Source organism: Plodia interpunctella, chromosome 1 (genome assembly GCF_027563975.2).
Source record: "Plodia interpunctella isolate USDA-ARS_2022_Savannah chromosome 1, ilPloInte3.2, whole genome shotgun sequence".
Classification (NCBI taxonomy): Eukaryota; Metazoa; Arthropoda; class Insecta; order Lepidoptera; family Pyralidae; genus Plodia; species Plodia interpunctella.
In genome coordinates this window covers 4,523,969-4,550,310 of record NC_071294.1, presented here as the reverse complement: position 1 = coordinate 4,550,310, position 26,342 = coordinate 4,523,969, and the positions used below count along the sequence as shown (strand labels likewise).

Here is a 26,342-nt window from a genome sequence, read left to right as displayed (position 1 = left end):
TGATTTATTTAGATAAATAAAACAAGTTTACATATTATATTGCACATTGCTATAATATCAATCAAAGGTAATTTTTAAATTTCATACAAAACATACTTTAAGTACAAAATTACTTACTTCATAATGAAAACAATACAACAAATTACTTACAGTAGAAATACCTATTACCCTAGTAGTCTTTTTATCTAAAATACAGTAATATAAATAACAACATTAGTTAGAAAAGTTAGCAAATAGTTTACAAAACACATCCTATTTATCACAATCATTTTCAATTGGAATTACCTACTTATTTGCTTGCAGCAGGAGAAAAATGCAATATATTCGTTATCTAGTTATTTATGTACCTATGCTAAAAGTAACACCACATTTCACTATAGGTAGGTAATTCTTTCTCTTATCCACATAACATTATAATAGTTGTCGCAATTGCAACTACCTACTGAAGCGTATATTTTATACTACACCTTTACCATTACCATCTAGATAATTTATTTACAAAAATTCGCAGAATTGATGAATGACTTATACCTAAAAAATACTTTTAAACTTACATGCTCCGCTGAATGTTAAAACATGATAATAAAAAAATATTACATGATTTCTTACGTAACCCCAGTAGGCCTCGAAAGTAGGTGACCTACCTATCTATATTAATAAATAAAGAAAAGGTCCTGGCAATGTCTGCTTTAGGTACCTACCTGCAATAGTACTTAAGTACGTGCAGTCATTATGTGCATATTCTTATTAAGGATTTTGATACTATTTCTTCACAGAAACAGTGCATTGCCTGCGGCATAAAGCGTGTAAGGAAAAAAAGACATTTTTCCTAATCACCATGGTGTACCATACTGAAGAGCTGACATTGACGAACTTGTAAACAACAGACGTAAAATTACAAGTAAAATAAAAATCATGTCTGTTGTTCCGAATAAGTTTTATGCAAAACAAACAATTCACGTGTACGTATAATAAATTAACAATAACCCCATACTTTGATTTATATTTATAATCAAAGCTCCCTAAAGCTATAACTAAACTAAATCACAGTCTAATTTGGCCCGATTCTATTTTGTTGTACACTTCTTGATCTAACGTAATGTATTTATTTTTTTGCGGGTCGAAATAGAACAACTTATCTTTCACCACTGCGGGGTTGAATCCCTCTTTGACTAGGTCCACTTTCCTCATTTTGAAAGTCCCTGAAAGAATAGTCGCAAATAAATACTCTTAACGATAAATATATTTTGATTTATTTCCTCTGATAGATCCACTATTTCTTCGTCTTCAGGATTTTCTTAGTTCTGATGGCCAAACAACTAGGGGACCCTAGCTAGAGGACATCAGATCTTTTTATTATAATATTGTAGTCCCGATGTTTAAGATTTGGATTCAATCTATTAGAACTCATCCTCCATAGCTTAGAATTTAAGTATCAAGCATCTTCGCAAACCTATGTGTGATTGCTATATACAATGTTTCTAATACAAGTGTAATAGAGGACAAATGACTTGAAAACTCACCGGTCATATCCACACTTGTCATGATTCTGATGAAAATGGGTCTGGCATATTTGGGCAGGTCTTTTTCCAGATCTTTGGCCAGCTTGTCGACGTCTAGTGTCTCATTCACATCTACGATGCCACACATGCCAGCACGGCCCTCAGTGTTTGGAACCTTTAATCAAGAATAGACAGTTTTGACATCTAATTTTTAAACAGCTATTTTTCACTTTTGTAGGAAAAAAAATGGGCAACTTTTATAAGTTTCAAAGAAAATCTTTTCACTTATATTTTGTATCAACAAATGCGTTTAGTCGCCTAAGTTGCTCGTTCATTCTGATAGTATCTAAGTCATTGGCCATGCGACCGTCTTGAGGGAAAATTAACAATAAGATAAATGGATGGCGCATAGATAGAAAATCTTCCCACAAACGCAGTTGCTCCAGCCAGAATGTCAATGACTGCATTTTTACTTTGCGCTTTCGCCTTTGAGTTTACCTCAACACCATAAACAACGGCGTCTCTCTGGTCAATGACCCTGGAGATGGCGGCCTCGACCTCGGTGGTGCTGACGTTCTCGCCGCGCCAGCGGAACGTGTCGCCGGTGCGGTCCCGGAAGTACAGGTAGCCCAGCTCGTCCGCCACCAGGATGTCGCCTGAAAGAATACGATATCATTTCTGTTATTTGTTTCTTTCTTTTCTTTCGAACTAATTTTGACAAGCTGTCATTTAAAAACTTGTCTTGTAAACTCTACTTTCGGGCACTAATTTCGACGTTCCGCTAAAGCCCTTACTTAGGTAGTTACGCCACTAAAAAAATCCCAACATCCAACGAGGTATGTATTGGACATAGAAATCTGGATAACATTTTCGGCTACTATTCACACCAATTTACCATTATATTTTATGATATAAGACATGTCTTTCACGATTTCACGACAAAATTAAGAATGATTGTAATTAATATTTGTAACATGACCCGAGGTCAAACGTAGGCTATCGCGGGCGAAGCTAAATCTGTTTTACGATTCAGGGAGCAAATGTTTTTCAAGTTGGTTTTCAACAACTTAAACAGAAAAGCAGGGTTCCAGACCTGAAATAAAGGCGGAGTCTCCATACGAGAACACGTCCCGTACGATCTTCTTCTCGGACGCGGACTTGTCCACGTAGCCGAGGTACGCCCGCGACGGCAGGTTGGGGTTGATCTTGCCGATGAACACGCCTGGCTCGTTGGGCTTCGCCAACTGTTAATTAATGTACATTCTAATATTATAAATGTGAAATAAATATATATGGACCACAGAATTTATAAATACATGGACAAATCACAAAGATTGAGTTAACGCCAAAGTAAGTTATGATATTATATTTATTAGTTGTTGTATTAGATACTAACTCAATGATAGTAACTAGGTGTATTTAATATCATATTCTTAAATATATTTAGATAAACATCCAAGACCCTGATACTGGAAGTACCTATATGTGACCCAGATATACATATATCTAAGTAACATTATCTAGTCATATCTAAGAACACTTTTGATTAAATTGTCTTTCAAATAAAAACTAGATCAAAATCGATTCAGACGTTTGGCTGCTACGATGTCACGCACAGACATATAACTTCCCTCCTTTTGTCGTTGGGGATTTAAAAAAAAACATACCATGCAAAGTCCTTTGGAGTTCCTTATGGGCTCGCCGGTCTCCTGGTCCACCTTCAGGATGGCGATGGGGTACACACCTGGGATGATGCGGGACACGAAGCCTATCGACCCTGTCCTGTTGTTCACATTCACTGGAAAATTATAATACAATAGTCAAACATAAAACAAGAGGCAATACTTTATGCAAGTTTAAGTTACTTTATTTAAGTTTCCGGCTTTAACAAATCAATTGAATTTCATATTTTATTAAAATGTATAAATATGTGACTAATTTAATGAAACTTTATGCAATAATCAATTTAAGCTATGACAATATGTTACCAATGTTTGCGTTGCCTTCCGTTGCTCCATAGAACTCGCTCACTCTCTTTATATTGAACCTTTTGACGAAATCTGTCCAGATCTGTAAAAGTTACATATCTAATAAATCCATGTATTGTATGTTATTACTGGTAATATTAGTCAAATGGTGCCTTTTGACTGATGAACGTTTTCCCTATTTCTATAGGATTGTAGTGTAGAAAAACTTGTTTGCAAGTTTTTCCTGTCCTAAAAAACTTGCAACCGTAAGTACTGGTAACAATAAATAAAAAAATATAGAAGTACTGACCGCGGGCCTCATGCCGTTGCCGTAGACCACCCGAACCTTGTGCTGCTTGTCGGTGGGTGACGGCGGCGTCGCCAGGATGTAGCGGCACATCTCGCCGATGTAATGGGCGGCCTGGAATCATCAGTTGTAAACTCGAATACAGTTCGACAAAATTTTGTAGATAAGTAGTTCTCTCTCTTTTCTCAGATGAGAATCTGAGCGTTTTCCCATTTCCTTCCTTTGTGCGTCGGAGCCCACTCCGATTCGCCTAATCAGGTCCGCTTTTCCGCTTTTCTACTTTTAATAGTAGTTTTGCAAGAAAATATGTATAACTTATATGTAACGTATAAGTACCTATGTGTATAAATTTCTTCATTTTCAAGTCCAACCTCTGGTTTTATGCGTCTCCATAGATTTGAATTTTCGCTGACTTGTAAATGATCATCGTTACCTCATCTCAATATGGAAAAATCATTTTCTATATAGCCCATAGTTATAGAGTTAGTACTTAGTCGATCAAAAAACTTACTGTAGCCTTGTATTTGATGCAGTCCTTGAAGTAGTTGGACGCGGAAAACTTGGCCTTGATGGCGATGGTGCAGCCGAAGATGCAGGCTTGGCCTATGGTGATACAGCCGCCAGCAGAGTGGTACAGCGGCATGGGGCAGTAGATCACGTCTGACTTCGTCAGCCCGCCGAGGTGATAGACCCCGGAGGTCATGAACACCATCCTGAAATTTATGGGAATCTATCTATAGGTATTTTTTGTACCTAAGAGTATTCTGTAACACTTGATGTCAAGATTCACGTTTCTATAGTATTGGTTTTTGCATAAGGTAATAAAAGATACTTAAATTTCTTAAACATGAACCTGAATAACTACTTATCACAATCTCATCCTCCAAACTCCAACTCCAATCTCTAATGCACTTTTTCTTTCAACATTTTATGATTTAAGGTAAATTTATACTTATGTGAAGGTAAATTTAAACTTTTCAAAACAGTAAGTATTGCTTGTATGGAATATTATGGAGATATTAAAATTTTGCTGATACTCTATGACGCAAGCTAAATTTGAATATCTCAATGTTACCTATCTATACAAGCGATACCGTTTTGACAAATCACGTCAGGTTACATGTACAAATTTAATTTACTTAAACGAATTTTACTTCGTTTTAGTACAAATAAAAGTATAGCTTAGAATACAGCCTTGTAGATGAATGAATACTCAGACGAAAATGTTACCAAAAGGGTTTACAAACCTTGATGACGAAATAACAGCAGCCTTTGGTAACCCAGTGGTTCCAGAGGTATATATGTAAAGAAGTTTTCCATTAAAACCACCGCCTTCTGATAGGGTCCACGGCGCAGGTGGTGTAGTCTCCAGCAAGGAGGTGAAGTCATCCGGAGAATCCACCACTTTCACCGAGTCTGGTGACGTGTTCAGAGGACGACGTGTGAATTTGAATAGTTTTATTTTGGGATCCAACTCCTTTGATATCTCTTGGAAAGCTGGAAAGAATGATTATGTCATCAATATAAGCATGGAAAGAACTTCAGTACACTGAAATAATGATAGCGAAACGGCCCTTATAGTAATCTAGATTTTAAATTTTTTGATAAATGTTGTTGTAGCGGTATGGACGGTAAGTAATTCATGGATCAGAAAAGCAAAGAATGCCAAAATGCTCAAATTAGTAACTACAACCTACTTTACATAAGTAATTTTATTGCATGAAGAATAACATTGCGTGAGGATAATAATTAAGATAGATGACTTATAATACTAGTTAATGCGACATGCACTACACGAGACTGAACATAATCAATATTTGCTTTCAAAGGTTGGATAGACCTAACTATGGGATACTGACCTTTCTTTAGGGCGCACGAAGGTAATCTATAAATTTCAAGATAACCCATTTACTCAGTTGTACACCTACTATTTGATGTACAGCTAAACAAAAAGGTTTAAAATCGATATCTAGGCAATCGATATCGAATCAATATCTAGGCATTACGTTTAATTGAAACGACTAACGAAGACTAGCTATATGTCGCTATAGATAATAGACACGGTCTCTGCATGAGACACAGAATTTTATTTTCTCTTTGCACATTTTAAACTCACCGGCTTCAAACTCCGACCCGTAGATGACACAGTTGCAGTGTGCAATGTTGATGGAGTGCAGCAATGTGTTGCCAGTCTGGTTGGTGTTGATGAGGGGTGACACCCCACCGACGCGGGCGATTCCCAGCCAGGTGGAGGGCAATTCTGGACAATTGCTCATCATCACAGCCACGACATCGTCCTTCTTTACTCCCTGTTTCTTTAGAACAGCTGAGACGCGGAGACTGAACTCTTCCACCTGGAATAATAATGTTCTCAAATTTTAGAACAAAATATTTACATATTTTGTTAAACTGTGTAATACATTTTCCAAATTAGTTCTAGGTAGGTAGGTAATTAGAATTGTATATTTCAACATATAAGTAAAAAAAAAAATCTTGTCGAATAAATTATCCACAACGACGACACACAGTAATTAGTTATAACCACCACACATACAACATTCGATTGACGCACATTGAAATTTATTTTTAAAAATTGAGATTGAAAGCAGAGATTTACTAATAAGTTAGACAAGTACATATTTAAAATCTATACACAATAAAACTGTAAGTGAGCCATGTCTGTACATAGAATATCTTCTATGTACAGACATTTAGTGCCATATGTATGATGTTTAAGATATAATATTTAACAAGGTCTTTATGTCACTAACGGAAGCTAAAACGGTCAAATGTCAATTTGGTCAATGTAAGTTTATATGAAAGCCATAATCGAAATGAAGGGTACCTTTTGGAAGGACCAAGTCTCTTCTTCAAATAAGAAGCACGCCTTGTTAGGGTGTTTCTTCACGTGCTCGTGGAAGATGTCCGGCATTGACCAGTTCTTCTTGTTCAAAGTCCGCGTCAGCCATAATATTTTAAGGTAGCAGTAGAGGGCTCTGAAAGATAAATGTTCTATAAAATTTAAATATCAATACATATTGTAAAACAGTAAAAATGGGTCTGTATACTTACTTACCTGTACATTTATGATAAGTAGGTACATTTAAATATGTTTCCAAAAAAATACTTGGGGCGATGTATAAATAACAATAGAATAAGAAAAATTACTGTCTGTATAGCTGTTAGTACCGCTATAATCTTTTAAACTACTGGACGAAACTTGATGAAACTTTTTTAATTACACGATAACTATTAAGTCTGAGACAACACCTGATGCAGTATCTTATTAGAACAGCTAAACTATAAGACATACGATAATAGCGCCTTAGCTGAACAGTTTATTTAGCCTAGTAAGCATCATAAATTAACAAAGAATGTGAACTTACGTCAATTTTATTTTAGCACACAAAACTAGAGCTATCTAATAGGTTTTGCAACAATTTGTGATAAAATCTTTTCGATATATAATTTTTCCATAAGTCACAAGTACATACATCACAAACAAAGGGGGCTGTCTACTAATTGGTTACCTATTTCCATTATTTTGTTTTGTTCCAAATGGTGGGCAGTCCCACGGGCAAAGTGTGGAAGAGCTAGTGGTAAAAAACTATTGATCAATATAGGTACGCACTAGTATTTATAAATACACAGATATGCCAGATATGCCTCTTTAAAAAATAATAATAAGTAAGGAATGGTGTGTTTTAGACAGTCAGTTTCAAGACCTTCAAGCTGACCTATACACTATTTTCCCAATTACTTCCCATAAAGGACTAGGTAAACCAATCAATCAATGTAAGGTATGTTTAGGATTAGGTAGGTAAAGAAACACAAGTGATGAACCTACTTTAAATCTCTAGGCGCAGTCAGAATAGCGACGTAGATCCACCTATAGAAGAATATGACGATGTACACGGCTATGATGATGGCCATGACTTGTAGGCTGGTCTGCCAGCTGTCGTACAACCAGGTGACCGCCCCCGCCGCCGCCAGCGCCGACAGAGCCAGCAACATCCCTATGATTTTCAGCCAAGGTGTCGAAGAATCGTCGTCAACCTTTTTCCCTTTCTCGACGTCTTGACTTGATTTGTTCTGTCGAGAATAAATCAGTTGCTTTATTGGTTGGTGCACGACGCGTAAATGGAGATGTAAAGCACGGGTGTTAAAATATTCCTTTCCAGTATTATTTTAAAAAGAAAAGTCTGTATTACTGTCACATGTATCAGTCATAAAACCACCCAATTAATTCGTCCATCTGCAAGTTGGTGATAAGGCTAGCCACAAACACAAGCCAAAGATTACACCATTCCATAATTATGAGGACAAAAACCAAACTGATTCGGGGTAGATTTATAGATTGTGATAGCTCAATCATAATATTATTTTATGAAATCCGATTATAACATTTTTGATAAGATAACAACTGTTATATGTTTAGTTTGAAAACACCCAGCTGGTTCCCCTCGTTGGGAGTCTTATGAGTAATGCAGATAATTAGATCTGGATTTGTTCTACTGAATTATTTGTGTCTCCGGGGGCTCAAAGGCAAAAAAATCGAATCGAAAATTCATAAAAAAACGAGTTAGTTCGTATGTATAATGTCTACTAAGCTACTTTAGGACTATCCAGGGTAAGTTATTAGCATAAAAGGTCAAAAAGAGAGTATATAATATAGAGTTTATAAAGGTGCTTTAACTTTCCACATTATAATACTCGTAATTATGTTGCGGAATCTACTTATGTTGTACATTTTGTCGAAGCTGGTGGAGAATCACAGACCAGTGGAGAATACATTGCCTATACTTTTTGACGAAGCATGTTGCGGATACACTTCTGTAAACATGTGAACGAATCGTGTTGCTGAAGATAACGTAAACGTAACTAGGTAACATTTTAGCTGTCTAAATATATTTTTGAAAAGTGCGCGCGAGGTGGCCTTTATCTTGTAATTATTTTATTCAGCATCAATCGACAAATCACGTATTTAGGTAGCACAATACATGTTGAATGTGTCTAAAAATAGATTAGTGTATAACCTCACATCACCAATCACAGTTCATACTTAAATATTTAACATTCTATGAAGCAATAATTAACACAAAATAACCAATTCTCATGTGGATCCATCAATGTGAACAGAATCGCGAAAGTTTTGACTTTTAAATCAAAATAAACATTGTGTTAGACAGTTTAATAGTATTTTATTCAAATATGTGTACTTACGTGCAGTAAGGAACTATAAAATTTTCATAAAATACACCAGAAATGCGGACAAACGTGTTATCTTCACGAGTGTAAACATCAAACTAAATCTAAGTACTTGAAATGAGTCATTCAAGCGATCATCAAAATAAACGAAGTGCGATGATGTGTTAGGTCAATTTGAAAGGTTCTAGATGGGCATGGTATTTAACAAATACGTCAGATGAACGTTGTAGATGAAAGTAATAGCATGCAGTGACCTCAGAATGCTGAGGGGCAGTGACTGTGTGCCTAAATGATTGCTTACATACATTTGTAGATACAAGATTTGTAGAGACAACATAACTAAGTGCATTTTCCGAATTTAGCAAAAAATTAATACTTAAATTGTAAAAGCTGTATTTTCGACAATTTCGACATGTTGTGGTGATCGTACCGTGCTATTCATATTAGTATAGTTTATATACTTATTGTATTTTGTGTAACTATAGCTTATAATAAATGTATGTTTCAACTAAGCAAATATATACATAATTCTAATTTACATTTATTAATTTCGGAAATATCTACTAGGTTATGTAATAAGAAGAGAATTTGCAACATTTAATTTAAATTTTATTCTATTTTTACCTTGTTATTTGATTCAGTCTTGTTCATGTTGTTGTCTACGGTCACTTCGTAGCTTGTCATTATGTAATAAATAAATAAAATAATTTATTTAAAACTTTAAAGTTATTTATTCCTTTGTCATTCTTACACTTGCATCTCAATAAATGGACCTGTAACAAAAGAATTTATTATGTACCTAAAGTTTTATGACAAACTGTCGTTAAATAAGTTACATAGCAAGTGCATCTATATTTTCGTAAGGATTTACTATTTTCATGATATTTCCATATTGTATTCATAGCTGATACTCGTAGCTTATCCACTATTGTGGTCGAGCGGGTGGTATGCGACTATGAAGGATAGCACCGTGAGGAGACCTCTATTTGTCTAAAATTTGTAGTGTGTGAAATGGAGAAGGCAATGGCAAACCACTCCATTAATATTGCCAAGAAAGTCTTTAAGTATGTTTCGTCCCAGGTAACGACCTCGACCCTCAGCCATGAAGACTACGACTAAAGGTAAGGAAAGATGGTGGTATGTAATACTCTTTATTAAACTGTGGTGGTAGTGAGTGAGTAGTAGAACCTTAGTACCTACCTATAATTAAGAGCACAAGTGAACAAAGTAAAAGTCAATTAATTTTACATATCTCATTCCTCATAAACGATTATAATAATTGGACAACTTTTGCGGTAAATAACATTCTTGAAAAGTCATCCTGCTGTTAAATTATATGTAACCTTTCCAAAATTTCGAGGACGCCAACCTTAAAGCACGCTTATTGAAAGGAAAATCGATCCTTTTGTATATTTAGCACAAAAACCCTATTAACTGTTCGTCGAGACAAAGAATGATACGCAAGTAGGTTGCTACGTTTTTACGTTAATATACGGAAATACGTGAAATGAAAGCAAAAGTCAACGGCCTTTGGCCACAAAGTAATGTTGCCTCATGAGATGATTGTGTTCGCTCGTGTGCGTGCTCGCGAGCATAACGAACCTGACATAATTTTCTACTCATTTATAGGCTTCGCTGGCGCCAAATAAGAGCCATGTGTCGTAGTCGTACGTACTCTGTTACGACAACGAAGCAAAGTTGTAGCACAGTTATTACTATAGGTCGTGACACTGACGTGAGTTGACGTACGCCGAAACACAATAAAATTTCAGTGTTGTTTCTGCGTCGTCTGTCGACGGATGTCAAACCGACTGAGAGATAATGATTCTACTAGTGCAAGAAATAAACTTAGATAAAATAATCTAGGCCCCAAATCACTCAAATTGGACAGTATTATAAGTTTTTTAATTACATCTCGGAAGTAACAACGAAGCTAAGGACTACGCTTTGATTTATTTGCGGACAATATTCCAACAATTTTTTTACAGCGGAGATGATGGCGTCAACACACAAACTTTTCCCAGCCATTTGACGTCAATATGTGCCGAATCGAATGGGCTTTTCCCATTTTGCCCAAGCGTGGACTTTGATTATTTCACAAGGTCTATTTGCCCAATGTTATTTTTGTTTCCTGTCAAACGGAATGTTCTAATGAACGACTCGTCCGATTACTTTTGTGAGTTGTGCTAAGCAACGTTTTGTTGACACTGTAGCTTGTTACGTCGTCCACAATACATATTTGCCTTACAAACAAAGACGTAAAATTTGTTTCTTTTTTGTAGTCAAGAATTGTAAACTACATATACATGAACTACATATTAGCAGATGCTGATTTTTTATACACAACTAGCACGTCGTAGTAATTAGCGTAGACGAGACTATTGTTATAATGATAAATTTAGGATCCTATCACGAACAATCGCGCTAACGTAGTGATTATATCCTCTTTAAATCGCGCATCGTCTAAAACACGTTCTATCAGTACATGGCGACCCTGCCAATCCGCGCAGCCAACCATAGGCCACACTTCTTATATTTTACCACTTTAATTAAGTTTCCAACCTCACCCGTTCCTATATGAATTCTCTGTAGCATTTTTATTCTATAAAAAATAGCTACTAAAATAATATCATTTTTGTAAAGTATAAGTTAACTTGCATAGCTACTTTACGGTGGTTACTTTAATTAATTTTAAAACTAATAATAAAAATAGCGCTCTACAATGTAAATGAATATTTTATGTTACATATAGTAAGTACGGGTACAACCACAATGTAGAGTTAAATAAATTCTGCGATGATAAGAGCAATTAAATAGGAATTTAATTCAGTCCCTAGTTCAGTATCTATTTATATAACTATTAGTATTACAAGAAAAACATTTAAATGCATCCAATTATAGATACTATTGATGTTTAAACAATACATTAATACTTACTAGATTGTTTACACTTACTTAAAACGTTTACTTACTTAGTATTTACACATAATGTACAGACAACAGCTAGCATTATTTCGAAAACAATATACCTTTCGATTTTTTCTAAAAGGAACGTAGTCAATCTGGGGGCACGGGAGTCGGGGGCGCTCCCGTTTTGCTACCGTCACGTAGATTTCATAGGTTCGTTATCTTATTTCTAGAATAAAGAAACGGCCAAGCTACACGTTTTAAATAGAATGTAGAGTATGTGAAGATAGGTCTGGTAAAGTTAGGGCGCATAGGTATATCAAGAATCTTAGCTCTACATGAGATCTGACCACTTTTTCATACATTTTGACTAAAGTTTAGAGTTTGTGAAGCAAACTAGACTCGTCTTGGCAACATTTTTACATGAAAATGTTTTTGGTGGGTCCTATTTTCTAAACAATTATTAGCTGCGAATAGGTATAATACGACTACCGAACGAATAGTACCACACTATAGGTGTATTGTGGTATAATTTTTTAAACCAAATAAAATACTTGATATAAACACTAATATCTCGACGCTAATAACAAATTAAATTCTTTTGCATATTCCAATTATGTAGGTACATAATTATTGTTTTTAATTGATGCGACCGACGACGAATTTGCGAGTTCCCGCTGTCGTCGGCGACTTATTTTTATCTTCAAAAGCTGTTTTACCACGACTAATAAGTAAGTACCTATTTACTTTAATTAATCCGTCTGTATTACTGTACGTGATTTAACTGCAATATTGGCGACATGAAAATGGCTGATGATGGATTTGAGAATATAATATAACTAATGATTTAGTTGGTCATTACTGTGATTATTACTAGAACATTCACGTTGCTTTCAACGTTACGTTAACGTTAATGCAGTAATATCTCTACTCAGGTGCAATATGCTTTCATGTCACAGATGCCATCAAACGAGAAAGTTAAGAAAGATTACAATATGATAAGTGAAAGCAATGCTCAGAAAGTGCTTTTATAGCTACAATATTTTTATATATTTTGTTAATTCTAATGAACTTATAAACCCATTCAGTGATCCTTCTAAAAATCGGTAGCTAAATTATTTTTAGAATAGTGAACGAGAAAAGACATTAAGAGCCGACCACATTTGAAATTGGATTTGTCTACCTACTGTCTAGCAAACGTAGCATCATGTCATATAGAGTAGAGACCTTAGTATTGACTTGTCCAAATATTTTTTTAGGTTGGATGAATACATAACGTTCAGTCGTGCAAATCCAGGTCAGTCGGTAGTAGCATAGTAGTTGTATGTATATATATACAGAGTGATTTCTTATACATCGGCATTATTTTATCTACATGCACAGTCGATGGTAATTAACAACTTTTCGTAAAATGAATCAGCTGATCCTTATTTAATTTTGTATAGAACAGCTAATTACCTTTCCGCGATTTCGGAGCTACTCCCATACTACAACAATACATACAAAAGTTGTTCAGAATCATGGACTGAGCATGTAGACAAAATATTGCCAAAAAAAAGTCACCCTGTAATATTCAGTATTATTAGCATTATGAGTCTAATCGTAAGAACGTGGTCCCATAGTTAGTAACGTATAGCGTCGCTGCGCGTAGACACATTGAACAAACTAAAGTTTATGAACATGTCATAATGTATTATAGTACAATAGGAAGAATGATGAATGTCCTTCGCAAATACGTAAATATAGAACTTTGTAAATATGTTTTCAAATTAATTCGTAGCTATGTGTCAAATCACACATCAATTAAAGTACCTAGCTAACTACTCAAGTGGGCTCAACAAACTTGAAAGATAAAGTGTTTGGCAAACACCTTGTATATGGATACGCGGTATTCGCTTTTCTTGTGTTAATTTATCCATGTGATTCGTCACATAATCAAATTTGTTATAAGCTATAACCATAGCTTACGTTATACTTAGTTAACGAGAGTCCAGAGATACAGCAATTTAGTGGAACAGAAAATACTATGTGGGTGCATGACCATTCATTCAAAAGATTTACGAATTCGCATCTCATTCAGTATAACATTCTACCAAAAAATATATATCATTAAGTTTTTTACAAACCTTACATTTTTGGCACAAACTTTAATTATCGTCTGAGAGATCAAGTTGGATTCAACGTGAACGAAAAAAATCGTGTCTGTCACGTCCATTTATAACATTTTGGATGTATTAATGTTTTTCAAAAACTTACCTCAGATTTATATTTGCCACTCACATCCCGCTATATCCTTCAACAAAATCACTCCAGGCGATTAGTAGATTACTGCTTCACTTAACTTAAAGACTGAGTCATTTTGCAGTGATGCGTAGTAGTCGTAGAGATTTCCTATTTCATAATTAGAGGAGGTTTCCCAAAGTTTAAACATGTCCAATATCTTATAACAAAAAAATCATTTGTGATACAACTAACGATAAACATTGTAATCAGCTTGAGATCTGTATTCTCGGTGTTTTGTATGTTTCGTACCTATATGCTCACTTTGTATGCGTAGTGCATTTCCCGTGTCAAAGACTTTGTGGTAACGGCTTTGTTATTTTGATGCAACGGTACTCCTATAAATAAATCTTGTGTACTACGGACGCATGCGTCACTTCTGTGAAAATAAAAAATATCTACAGGAAAACTTTTATTGCTAAACAGTAAACAAGGCATAAGAATTGTTATAATATGTATACTGTCCAGCTAAATTGTAATTAAAGGTCATTTATTACCATCCCAAGCACACTACGTATCTACTTATAAGTAATTAGCTTAATGAAAATTATACATATAAAAGTAATAAACTCCGAACATATTCCGAGAACAGTCATGTCGGATGTAAAACAGAGAATATGATGGTCGTCATTTAATTTATATTCACAGATAAAACAGAAAATCATATTAGTAATATAAATGCGTAAGTATGTATATATGTTTGTTACTACTCTATCACGCAACATCTAGTGGACCTGGAATGACACATAGGGTACTTTTTATCCAGAAATTCCCACAGGAGCGAAGCCTGTTGCGCTTTCACCCACCCACCCTTTAGTTAAAGACCACCGTTCAAAAATAGGCTACTTTCTTTTCAAAAATTAACCCCCAAATATCTATAATGTTGTATGAAAATCGTGTCTATTCCGTTTTCGCAGAGATATTCACGCGGGCGAAGCCACATCCAATCGTAGTGTTTAAAACAGATGTGTATATTTTTTTCTTATCAGTAGAATCTATTATGATAGGTAATTAATTATATTCATAGATTTTTTGAATTAAAAATGAAAAAATATCGTAATCGAACCAGCAATGTACATGGACAATGCTTGCTTGATTTAAAAATCTCCAGATCATATCTACTTAGATCAATAAAAAAAATCAGATAGATTAGTATGCTTAATTCTCGAATTTATTAGAGGGAGATTATTGCATCTATATAGAAAATCAAATCGTTTTTAATGTGCAGCGTATCCAAGTTTATTTAAAGCCCCTTTTACTTTATATCAAGCAAAGTACAAATGACTCTTACATTATCTCTACAAATATACGTAGAGCATTACATAACTAATCTGACCGTATCAATACGGCATATCTTTTGATCTATTTGTACAATAATAAAAAATCACGAAAATTGTGGAATTGCCTTTTCATATATCCTTAGATACGTTCTTAAAAAAAGAAGTCCCTCAGTTGCGTCTGTCTGTTTGTATGAATTCGATAACTCAAAAACTACCTGACGGATTTTTGTATAGTTTTCACCGAGATAGTGTGATTACTGAGGAAGGTATAAACTAGGTAGGACCCGAGCGTAGCCGGAACGGGTCACTAGTTTAAATCCAATCCACAGATTCCACAAAAAAATATAAGCTCAGGTGAGATAATAAAATGTATTGTCTAAGATACTATAGAATACTAATACTGAAGAACAAATTTAATCTTAGATTACAGTAACGTAACGATAAAAACACCCAATAAACTGCGTCAAGTATATAAAGCTCATATACTTTGCGCTCACACTAGATAGGTACCTAAGTATTTATTATTCTACACTTGCTTGACCAGCGACTGCGATCACGTGAAGTTATATAAAAAGAAATATAATTTTATTATTATATTTTATCTTTTTACTTTATTAAAATTCACATAAAAATTACCACGTATAAACCTGTATAGGTTGTTGTTGGTAGTGCTTGTATTTTTCATATAAAATATTGTAACATAAATAAAGAAATAAAATAAAAACAAAATTCGACAACTTCAAACTGAATTCCAAATATACTAGTTTTTTTATCGATTTCTCATGAATTCGATATGAATTTTATTCGAAATCTTAATAGAATGATGTTCATACAAAGCTCCATAGTAGTAGGTCTGCGGTTACATCAACGCACGCTGCGTCATTTCGCCACGAATTATATAATTTTTTTACAATCATCTTGTTGCTAATATTATGCGGAAGTCTGAGGATGGATATTTGTAATATTTGTTTGCCATGCACACATGGATGAAATGAAATGAAGAATAAAGAAAAATCTAGTTTTATGACCTTCATTTATTTAGTCTGATGACATTTACAAGCCGTTTATAAATATTATTATAACGCAGATAGGTAGGTATTAAACTGGTATTTCAAATTCAAGATATAATTTGGAATTTGTATATATTTATTGCAATTCTCTAAACTACACTTCTTTTGCAACAATCTGCGGAATCCGATATGAAACGATCATAAAATTTTACGATACATAAACTTCAGTTCAGAAAAAAATTAGTTTCTCTTATGTTTTGTAAAATGCGCATACACTTACTTATTCGTAAATATGTTTATTATTTTATGTACCTACGTACGATAAGGTTAGGTGAGGAAGGTTTAGGTGTATAATTTATTATGGTTTTAGCCGAGCGAAGCCGGGACGAGCCACTAGTGTCAATTTTTTTCGTGGAACCCTAAAAGCCTCCACGGAGACCCAAAAGGCTCCACGGAGCATACATTGAGAACAACTGCTCTAGGTCCGGAAAATGTTAGTTGTGAAATAATTTCATACAAAAAATTCAAAAACTTTTGTTCATTTAGTGTTTTTATGATTATACATCCATAACTACATGTAAATGTAATTTTTATATTAAGTAAATTGTCATAAAGTTTTTTGTGCACAAATTTTAACAACTCTTACATGAAGGAAATGAAATATGTAACTGAATGTTTACTTAATTAGACATTAGTATTCATTGACTTCGCCATTGGTGGTTGTTCACAGGAACACAAAAACAAAAGGGTATATTATGGTAATGTGTCTAAGTTTGTACACTTACTTAATCAGGATTTTCTCTAAGCTTTTAATTATAACCTACATAGACTAGCTTGTAGGGAAGACGCCATAGATAAATTTATGCTGCCAATGTATGTAAAATTATTCGTGTTCGTTTATATAGCCGTGTTAAAAATTATGAGATGGATGTCAAAATATGCTTTGAAGTAATCATGATTTATGTTATCTACATAACGAGTGCACGCACAGACGTGTGGAGGTTCGAAAACAAAATTTGTTGGTACAGTCAACAGCATATCAAGATATAGATGTGAAAAATTATTACTTTGCCGTTTTGTCATTGTTAGAGTTCTGTTAAATTGTTATGGTGAGGACTGTACCCGGAAACCTCTCTTATACGGTGCCTTGAGTCATTCCCCACTGTTCATCAAGTCATTTTCACTAAAAAAGTGAAGTTTAATAAATTACAAATACCTACCATCAATTATTCTGATCCTTTTATAGTAACTTACTTAATTAAATATAAAATTACCTGGATTACTCATTCTCTGTACGGGCACTAGGCTCGATCCAGGCTTGAAAAGTATGTAATGCAAAGGTACTGGAAGTAATATATAATCTGTGGCAAAGGTAAAGGGTTTTGTAAGATACTTAGTAAAATTAGCTTTAATATAAGATACAAACCTAAAGATCAATCATACATACTTAATATTCGACTTCTAAATAGGTATAACTAATGGCTATCTGATGAATCATGCTATGCATTGTTACCAAGATCTAAGAGAAAGTGAAAGTTAGGTATTATGGCCGGAGACAGTCAACATGACCACAAGAAACTGTTAAGCTAGAACTTGTGGGAAAATGAGAGACAGAGAGATGTCCAAGTCAAGGATAAAGATGGCCATAAAAAAAATGTCGTAAAAAATCATTACGCACCATTAGTGTTAGTCACGTAAAACCACGTTTCGTATTTAGGATTCCGTAACTCAATAAGTAAACAAAACTTCGTTCCCTTCGTTGTCCGTAAGTCTGTCAAAACCGTATACTTAGAGGTTAAATTTATATGGAATTCTTGAAGTCCTTTGATAAAAGTGAAAGTGATGAAAATGACACAACGATCCCAGTTCTATCAGGTAATTATTGTGAATGACAGATTATATGTATAGAATTTGTCCATCCGTCAACACAACGCTCCACGACACACTCCACAAGCTAAGTATGCAATAGGTTGCGCAAGCACAAACCATCGTCCGCGCAAGCCTTTTATTTACTTTGTACTTAGCCTATACATAGTACATAAGTAATTAATGACCTAAGATCCGTTCCCAAATGACTATATTGATTTCAGCCGTATTTGTCTGATATCGTAGCTTGTTATATAGGTAGTAGCTTATTATATTTTATTTTACTTTACAAATAATAAGTGTTTTACGAAAATGACATTTTTGACTTAAATTTTTATTGTGGTCAGAAAGATCTTATTTCATTCAAAGGGTGACAAAAAATTCATGTCCGTACTGTTGAGGAGTGCCCACGTCTCACGTCCACCTGGAAACTGAAGCGACGTGGGAACCTTCAACTCTAAAGGATAACTAGAAGTAGGAAAAATCTAACTTGCAAGATTTGATACAGACAGAAAAGCAAACATCGGGACAGGTCAAACTAAATTAAAGCTTGTAAAATAGGAACTATCGCCGACAAGGTTATCAACTGGGCTATGAAAAAAATACCAACATTACTAACTACGTACGATATGGGTAAGTACACAGGGTAAGTATATGGATAGTAATCTAATGTTAATAAATAATTCATCTACTTTTATTAACTAACTACCACATAACAATAGGCGTTGCATAATAAACATCATTATGTAATTAAGTAATTCCATGTTATTAAATAAAATATAATTTATTGTTTTCTGTAGACCAAATGGTAGATCATAAGCTTAGGATTCACCATAATTTAAAAATATTTCGTATTTATTACATGTAGTCTCACTTGCCGAAAGGTTTTCAATTAAATTAATTTTCATGTTTGTTTGGCTATACGAGAATAATGCTAAATATCTGAAAACCTACGAAAAATTATGATGGCAGATTTTCATAAATTTCTTATATTATTTTAATAATAAAACATTATATTATCATCGAGAAATATCATGTTATACTTACCTAAGTAATATTTTATGAGAGATGCAATATATCCTCTTGGAACCCTTTGTCTAGGTCATTATAATTATTTATTTCTTGAATGTTGTAATGCCGTCTCTAGGTAGGAATGCGCGTCAATGAATGTACCTATCTAGCTGCCTTTGTAATAAGTAGCAAAAGAAAACAATACACGGGAACTACGTCAAATTGTGTAGTGTTAATAACATTAACCCACGTAACGTGGGTGGACATCTAGGACATTCAAAACAACATATGTCATAAAGGTTCCCAATTATTTTCAAAAGTAGTAAATGCTATCTATTTTATATTTCTTTTTCGAGTGGGTACCCTACCCTATCGAGACACCATTGAGACACGACTCTCTGACCATATTACCGCCACCACAACACGTTAGCGCGCGCAAAGACATCCCTTCACAATTCTTTTTAGGAAAGTTAATCTTGAAATATCGAGGGAATTCTCTAAATTCCCTATCTATCCTGCAAAGAGATTTCAACGACCGAGGTTTAACCTACCCCGTTAGTAGAACGTGAGTGTATGCGTAGCTACCAGCCCGATGCTATATCATTGGCATTGGAGTACAATTATGGCGGATTTAATGTGGGTCCATCACTGCACGACTGTACCGTTCCATTCCATTTGCCATTGTCCCGCAACCTTGAAAATACTGTCGTTTCAACATACATCAATAAAACTACTATATTTTTGTGTTGATCTAATATTATTTTTCTAATATTATTCGCCATTTGTAAAGAGTAATAAAAACAAACCTTTGTGCGTCATCTGTATGAAAAATATTGCCAACTAAATTTTATTTTTGATGAACAACAGGCTTCTTCTTTGTACTCTGAGAGTTTTTTATATGTTTATCTTATTAAACACATTACATAGTTCAAAACAAATTAGTTTCCCGCCTCTGTCTGTCCCTATATATGCTATGATCTGAACAGACAGACAGATAGACGCGGCATAGGAATATGTTTATAATAAAGATGTTCCCATGTTTCAGAGACATGATTAATGTACTGAGTTGTTTGTAAACTTACAATACAATAATGTACCCATGGAAAAGCGGAGTCCCTAACCCCCACCGGTACTTGTCATCAATCCCCGACTATATGTCCCCGATATGTGGTATCGTTTCATTTGTGTAAGAATCCTAAATATATATTTATGCTATTCTAATATTATGTTCTAGACGAATCTTTTTTACAGTTGTTTTTGTTTGATATACCTACTTAAAAAATTCAAATCTAGTTATCTTGTTTATTCGCTACACCTAATTTTTAAAAAGAAACTAAACAGACCATTTCACAATAGAAATTATTCCTGTGCACCTTTTAGAAATATCTTTTCAAGCTGCACATGGCAAAGAAAACATTAAGTATTTGTGAACTTTAGTCACTATTTATACCCTAACATATCTTTAACTTTTTGTTCCATTGTATGCAAAACGAGCGAGTGAGTACTTACATTTTACTATACTTAAAAAATTACGAATGTTTATTTAGCTATGTTGTTATAAGTCGACATAACCTTTCATCTTCACATTATAATGCTGAACTACTTGTTGTCCGCGACTTCGACCACACTATAATAAGACTGAAACAAAATTCCTTTCTTATGCTCATCTCTATATCAGTTCCGTCCATGGGTTGAATATATTAATTGGATGGTGACTAAGTGGAATGTGTCTACTTAGGGTGATATTTACTAAACTAATTTAAAACGAGTCTATCGTACAATAGGTTAGCAGGAAAAAATAATCTTGAGAACTTGACATCAGCTATAACCATTAACTTGATGAAAAAAAACTTGAAGAAGCTGCTAAAAAAAATATGAAGACTCCTAATCACCCGTTGGCTTGAGTCTGATTTGGCTTTGCTAATGGTGTGAAACATAAGTACATACACAACTGAGTAATGTCAAAGAAAAAAGTTATAGACACAATTTAATATGTCTTTATTTACTGTAAATAAAATAATATGGCAAGGCTCACACATTGTTAACTCATTAAAAGAAAAGACAAACACTTTAGCATAATTAAAAACCTAGTGGTGTAAAAACCCTCTTTGTTTCTTTCTTCCTATATCGTTGCAGACGAACAAACTTATGATTTGTTGCTTAATCATGATTATCATTTACAGATATAAAAATAAACAACTTTTGTAGTTGTCTAAAGAGATATTTTATAATTAATTCCAAATTCCATATCGATTTAACAAATTCGCAGGGTCGTACTATATCAATATATACATACTCGTATAATAAAACAGTACAAAAAAAAATCTTGTACATTGAATAAATTTACATAAAAATAAAATTAGGCGATTTGATAAAAAAATCTGTCTGTATGTCTGTCTGTTTGTCTGTTTGTACACGCTAATCTTCGGAACTACTGACGGATTTGAAATTTCTTTGTTATATAGCTAATAAGCCTGGGCAACATATAGGGTATATATTATTTTAGAACTGGAACACCAGATGAAGAACAATGAAGGTACAGCTTAACTATAGGAAATATTGAAATGACGCCTTAACAAAAGTTATTCAACCTGATGAGCATTTTCTGTTGAGATATAAAAATCGCAGATCTGGAACACCTGATGTAGACCTATGATGGTACAGTTAAACTATAGGGAATATAGAAATGACGACTTAACAAAAATTGTTCAGTCTGATGAGTATTTTCTGTAGAGGTATAACTTGAAGATCTGGAACACCTGATGTAGACCTATGATGGTACAGCTAAAGTATAGGAAAAATAGAAATGACGCTCTAATAAAAGTTGTTCAGTCTGATGAGCATTTTCTGTCGAGGTATAAAAATCGAATATCTGGAACACCTGAAGAAGAGTCATAATAGTTCAGCTATAGAAAGTATACTTTTTCAGTCTGATTAGCATCTTCTGTATGTATAGGTTACATTTGTCTGTATAATTAAATTTCTCTAATAGTTTTGACTCCTTACCAAAAATTGTTGGGCCACGCGAACGAAGTCGCAGGCATCAGCTATCAGTATAGCATATAATTCGCAAATAGCTACATCGCTCATGATAAAAATCATCAGTAGGTATCATAAAATTATTATATCAGAAAGAGATTATATTGTAAAGACTTAATTACTTATCTGAAGCCTAAACAAAAACAACTTAAGGATATAAGTATCTGATCTGAGAGTTGGGGGTCCCTACAACCCCCAACCTTCGTGAGAAAATCTGCACACTTGTTAACGTTTAAGTTCATATGAACTTAAACGTCACACTAATATTAGTGTGTGTGTGTGCGTATGCGATTATTTGCCACGTCTACGTCGGCGGGTGGTCGTAAAAGTCATGTCAGATACCTTTGGGCGATTTGAACAAAATCTGATACCAGTTCAAGATTCAAGATTCAAGATTCTTTATTTGTAAAACATGTTACATTACATACATATAAACAGGTATATACATGCATTGCAGATGGAGAAGCATATTATATTGTGACTGAACATGTTTGGCCATACGGCATACAAAATATTTATTTATACATGTAATATTATATTATAACATGCAATATTATTTTATGAATTACAGCAACCGTCAATAGAAACATAAACTCATTGAAAAAATAAAATATATATATATATATAAATTGAAGAAATAGGAAATTAATTGTCAATATTATTATTACTATTATAAATTTACCCTATCATTAAGGAATTCATCGAGACTATAATAACATTTATTGATTTAAAAATTTTTGAGCCCCTTTTTAAATCTTTGAATTGGCAATTCTTTTAATGCTAAAGGCAATTTATTATATATTTTCGGCGCTACACCAAAAATACTATTTTGCATGCTAGCAAACACACTCAAAAAGGTGAGATTTCCGGACCACTTCTATTGTGAAATGTTCGTCTAAAAAATGATCGCAGAGTGATGTTCAATCGAATAGCTGATATTGCTCTAGGAACAACTCTCGGACCAAATTTATAATTACTTATACATTATTAAAAACCGTGTGTTTGGCTATTTACTTATATGTAGGTACCTACGTAGGTATATTACTCGTGTAAAATACTTACGTGAAAGTAAATGTTTCATTTTCGGTCAAGTCCTTGCTTGCACGAAAACTAAACATTTATTTTCACGTAAGTATTTTACACGAGTATTTTACATAGGTATTTAATAAATATTTCTAAACAATTTTGTAAGAGTTTGCTACAAAATACTCAAATTCCTACTATACGGTGAAAAGCATTAAGAACTTTAAAAAAATTTCAAAGTCATCAAAAATGTGGACTGCAGTAATCATTCAAGATTAGGGAAAACCATGTACCAAGCTGAAATAATCTTTTGTATTTGTACAAAATACGATAAAAAAATATCATGTAGGTATTTATTATTATAATAAAAAAAACCAATGGGTGCAACACAATATTACGTCAGCAACCAAAGCTACGCTATTGTGTGTATTTAAACATAATAAACTATCGAAAACGTTTATTTTGAAAATAGCAAATCTGATTTACTTACTCATAATTTTGAACTACCTGTGCTCGACATTATTGAATGTTTGTAGAATAACTGCAACATACGTTTTGAAACACGGCCATGATAATACAATAGCATGCACATCTTGCTTTGCTACTTGTGATACACGAACATCATAATAATGTAAGCCAATGCTGAATCTAGATACATATAATAATAACAACCTAGTGATGTAATTGTGTAATAACATTTTATGGTTGAGATCTGATAATATTTCATTATTCTGTTATCCTGTAAGAAATTAAATTGGCTCAAAGTCATAGCTAGGGTCGCCACCCGTACTTAGGTATATTAAAGTATTACGTTATATGAGGTTATATAGGATAATTCTAGAGAAAAATTAAGTACCTACGCAAATCTACTTTTTAATTCCCGGATACAAGTTCCTTTTTGGCAACCCTGGTCAATCGTAGAAAAAATAAATAAGTCTATTCATTTTGTGCAATAAAGTATTTTGTATTGTACTTAGCCATATTTTTGCAATTGCTTTTTTTATATATATTTTTTATCTTAGCTTTCTCATGAAAAAATGCTTGGATATCGACTCGGAAATCTAGACTTTGACGGGAAATGCTGTGTTGAGGATAATCTAATGATTTTTTTTTTAATTTTTCCTGATACTTCTATCAGGAAAATATTGAGAAGGATAGTGAAGTGAAGTGAAAGATGACTGTAGAAGTCAAGGCTTATAAAACGAATGATGTCACATCTAACACTTGTACTGTGAGGGTAAAGAAGTAAAGAGATGATTAGTTTTAGGAGCCAGAAATTTTGCGATGGGGGTACAGTGAAAACGTAGACTAAATTCAAAAAGTTTAATGCCATTCATTGTATACACTCATAGCATTTTTCTCAGTACACTCAAACACAAACTATTCGTACACTATTAGGGATAAGAGACAGCGACAGACTAACTGAACGTTAGTAATGTTTTGTGGTACACTTTCAGAAAGAGCGTTCCACAGACGTCTATTTGATCGTGGATAGTTCCTTACTTATAAATATGGCCCTCTCATACAATGCAAAGAAGTCTGCTAGAGAAAAAAAATACAATAACTTTTAATAAGATTATCTTAAAATCAGATAAGTCTATTTATAATATACCATTGATGATATGAACAATACTTACACAAAATTAAAATGACTGAATAGAAAATTCCTGTCCTTATCTACTTACTTATGGTGAAATATTCAGTTAATATTTTAAACTACTTACTTATGCAATTTTACGATTTTTGCAATACAATTACTTAAGTAAGGTATTAAACTAATTCGATAATAACACTTTGATATAATTTAGTTTTTATATATTTTATATGTTTTATATAATTTCGTTTTTAGTTCATTATGTTATATTATAGATTTGGGTATCCTTTATAAGTAATATTAGATTTTTTATTATTAGTTAACTATACCTCAGTCTATTTTCACTTATGATATTGAAATGTAGGAACACAAACAGCTTGTTAAATTAATTTATAAAGTACTTACATATATTTTATAAATTATTTAAAATAAAAGTTTGATTTAAAACTTTAATAAACTTAGCAAACTAATTACGTATTTGAGATTATCGTATCAAAACAAGATTTTTATTGAATCGGATAACAATACAATAACCATTGTTACAGTCTAACTGATTTCACTATTCACATACATAAATAATTCTACTTCTTATAAAAAGTCAAACTTCACTTACCACTTTGTCTCGGTATCCCGATTAATTAAAAAAAACACCGCGTTCAAAATTCGAATATTTTTGCCGCGTTTCGCCGCGTCTATGTTTTTAACGCACGTGCAGCGGGCGTGCTACTCTGTTAGCGTCAAACTTGTGTCAAACCAAACCACCGACCAACGGAAGCGCGCTGGTGGGGTGCTTGCTTGCTAGCTAGCGATTGTACGGGCTCAGCACTTGATAAAATCGTCGTGGGAGATAGAAACAAGAACTATCTAATGGCACCATTGATCGAACTGCCAATAAAAAATTCTTCAGCATTCAATACGTGCTGGAAAGTGTAATCTCACAGAATGTTTGATGATATCTTAGTGCCTTATGCATAAGCTTTTTGTTGTTATAATATCTATCGTGTTGTACTAAATATTTACATCAATTAAGGACACACACATCTTACTTTATTCGTGCTCACGAACAAACAGCGGAATATTGGATGGTTCAAGTTTATGCGACTAGTACTCACAGGCACAAAATTTTTTTTCTGCACAGTTTAATTCGGTACACACCAAGCTTTTTTTTCTCAAATTCAAATTCAAAATTTTTATTCAATTTAGGATGATATACATCACTTATTGACGTCAAAAAAATTACTTAAACTAAGTCTACCGCCGGCTTCCAAAGCGCAGGTGAATAAGCCTTCTCAAAGCCAAAACAATCTACTGAAATTTAAAAAAATCGACATAGCATAGGTGTACTGTA

At 33.7% G+C, this 26,342-nt stretch overlaps 1 protein-coding gene across 3 annotated transcripts; it reads right to left on the bottom strand.

Moving 5' to 3' along the window:
- Positions 1 to 26: 26 nt before the first annotated feature.
- LOC128683595 (long-chain fatty acid transport protein 4-like) lies at positions 27 to 25,807 on the bottom strand. Of its 3 annotated transcripts, XM_053769420.2 has the most exons (14): positions 25,608 to 25,807; positions 9,609 to 9,757; positions 7,624 to 7,868; positions 6,622 to 6,772; positions 5,893 to 6,130; positions 5,024 to 5,273; positions 4,288 to 4,489; positions 3,780 to 3,890; positions 3,491 to 3,572; positions 3,170 to 3,300; positions 2,596 to 2,746; positions 2,001 to 2,158; positions 1,524 to 1,677; positions 27 to 1,202 (listed from the first exon to the last, which is right to left on the bottom strand). In XM_053769420.2, the coding sequence occupies exons 2-14, from the start codon at positions 9,666 to 9,668 to the stop codon at positions 1,045 to 1,047; spliced, it is 2,091 nt and encodes a 696-aa protein (XP_053625395.1). In that variant the 5' UTR covers positions 9,669 to 9,757; positions 25,608 to 25,807; the 3' UTR covers positions 27 to 1,044. The 3 variants fall into 3 exon arrangements, with proteins under 3 accessions (XP_053625395.1, XP_064292350.1, XP_064292349.1); XM_064436280.1 differs by lacking the exon at positions 9,609 to 9,757 and having other exon boundaries at positions 25,608 to 25,748; XM_064436279.1 differs by lacking the exons at positions 9,609 to 9,757; positions 25,608 to 25,807 and adding an exon at positions 9,000 to 9,139.
- Positions 25,808 to 26,342: the final 535 nt, after the last annotated feature.

Coding starts and splice junctions, on each gene's coding strand:
- LOC128683595 (XM_053769420.2), bottom strand. CDS start 9,668: ATGACAAGCTACGAAGTGACCGTAGACAACAACATGAACAAGACTGAA. Junction 5,274..5,892: donor CGGGTCGGAGTTTGAAGCCG/GTGAGTTTAAAA, acceptor CATTCTTTCCAG/CTTTCCAAGAGATATCAAAG. Junction 3,573..3,779: donor GCAACGGCATGAGGCCCGCG/GTCAGTACTTCT, acceptor TAACTTTTACAG/ATCTGGACAGATTTCGTCAA.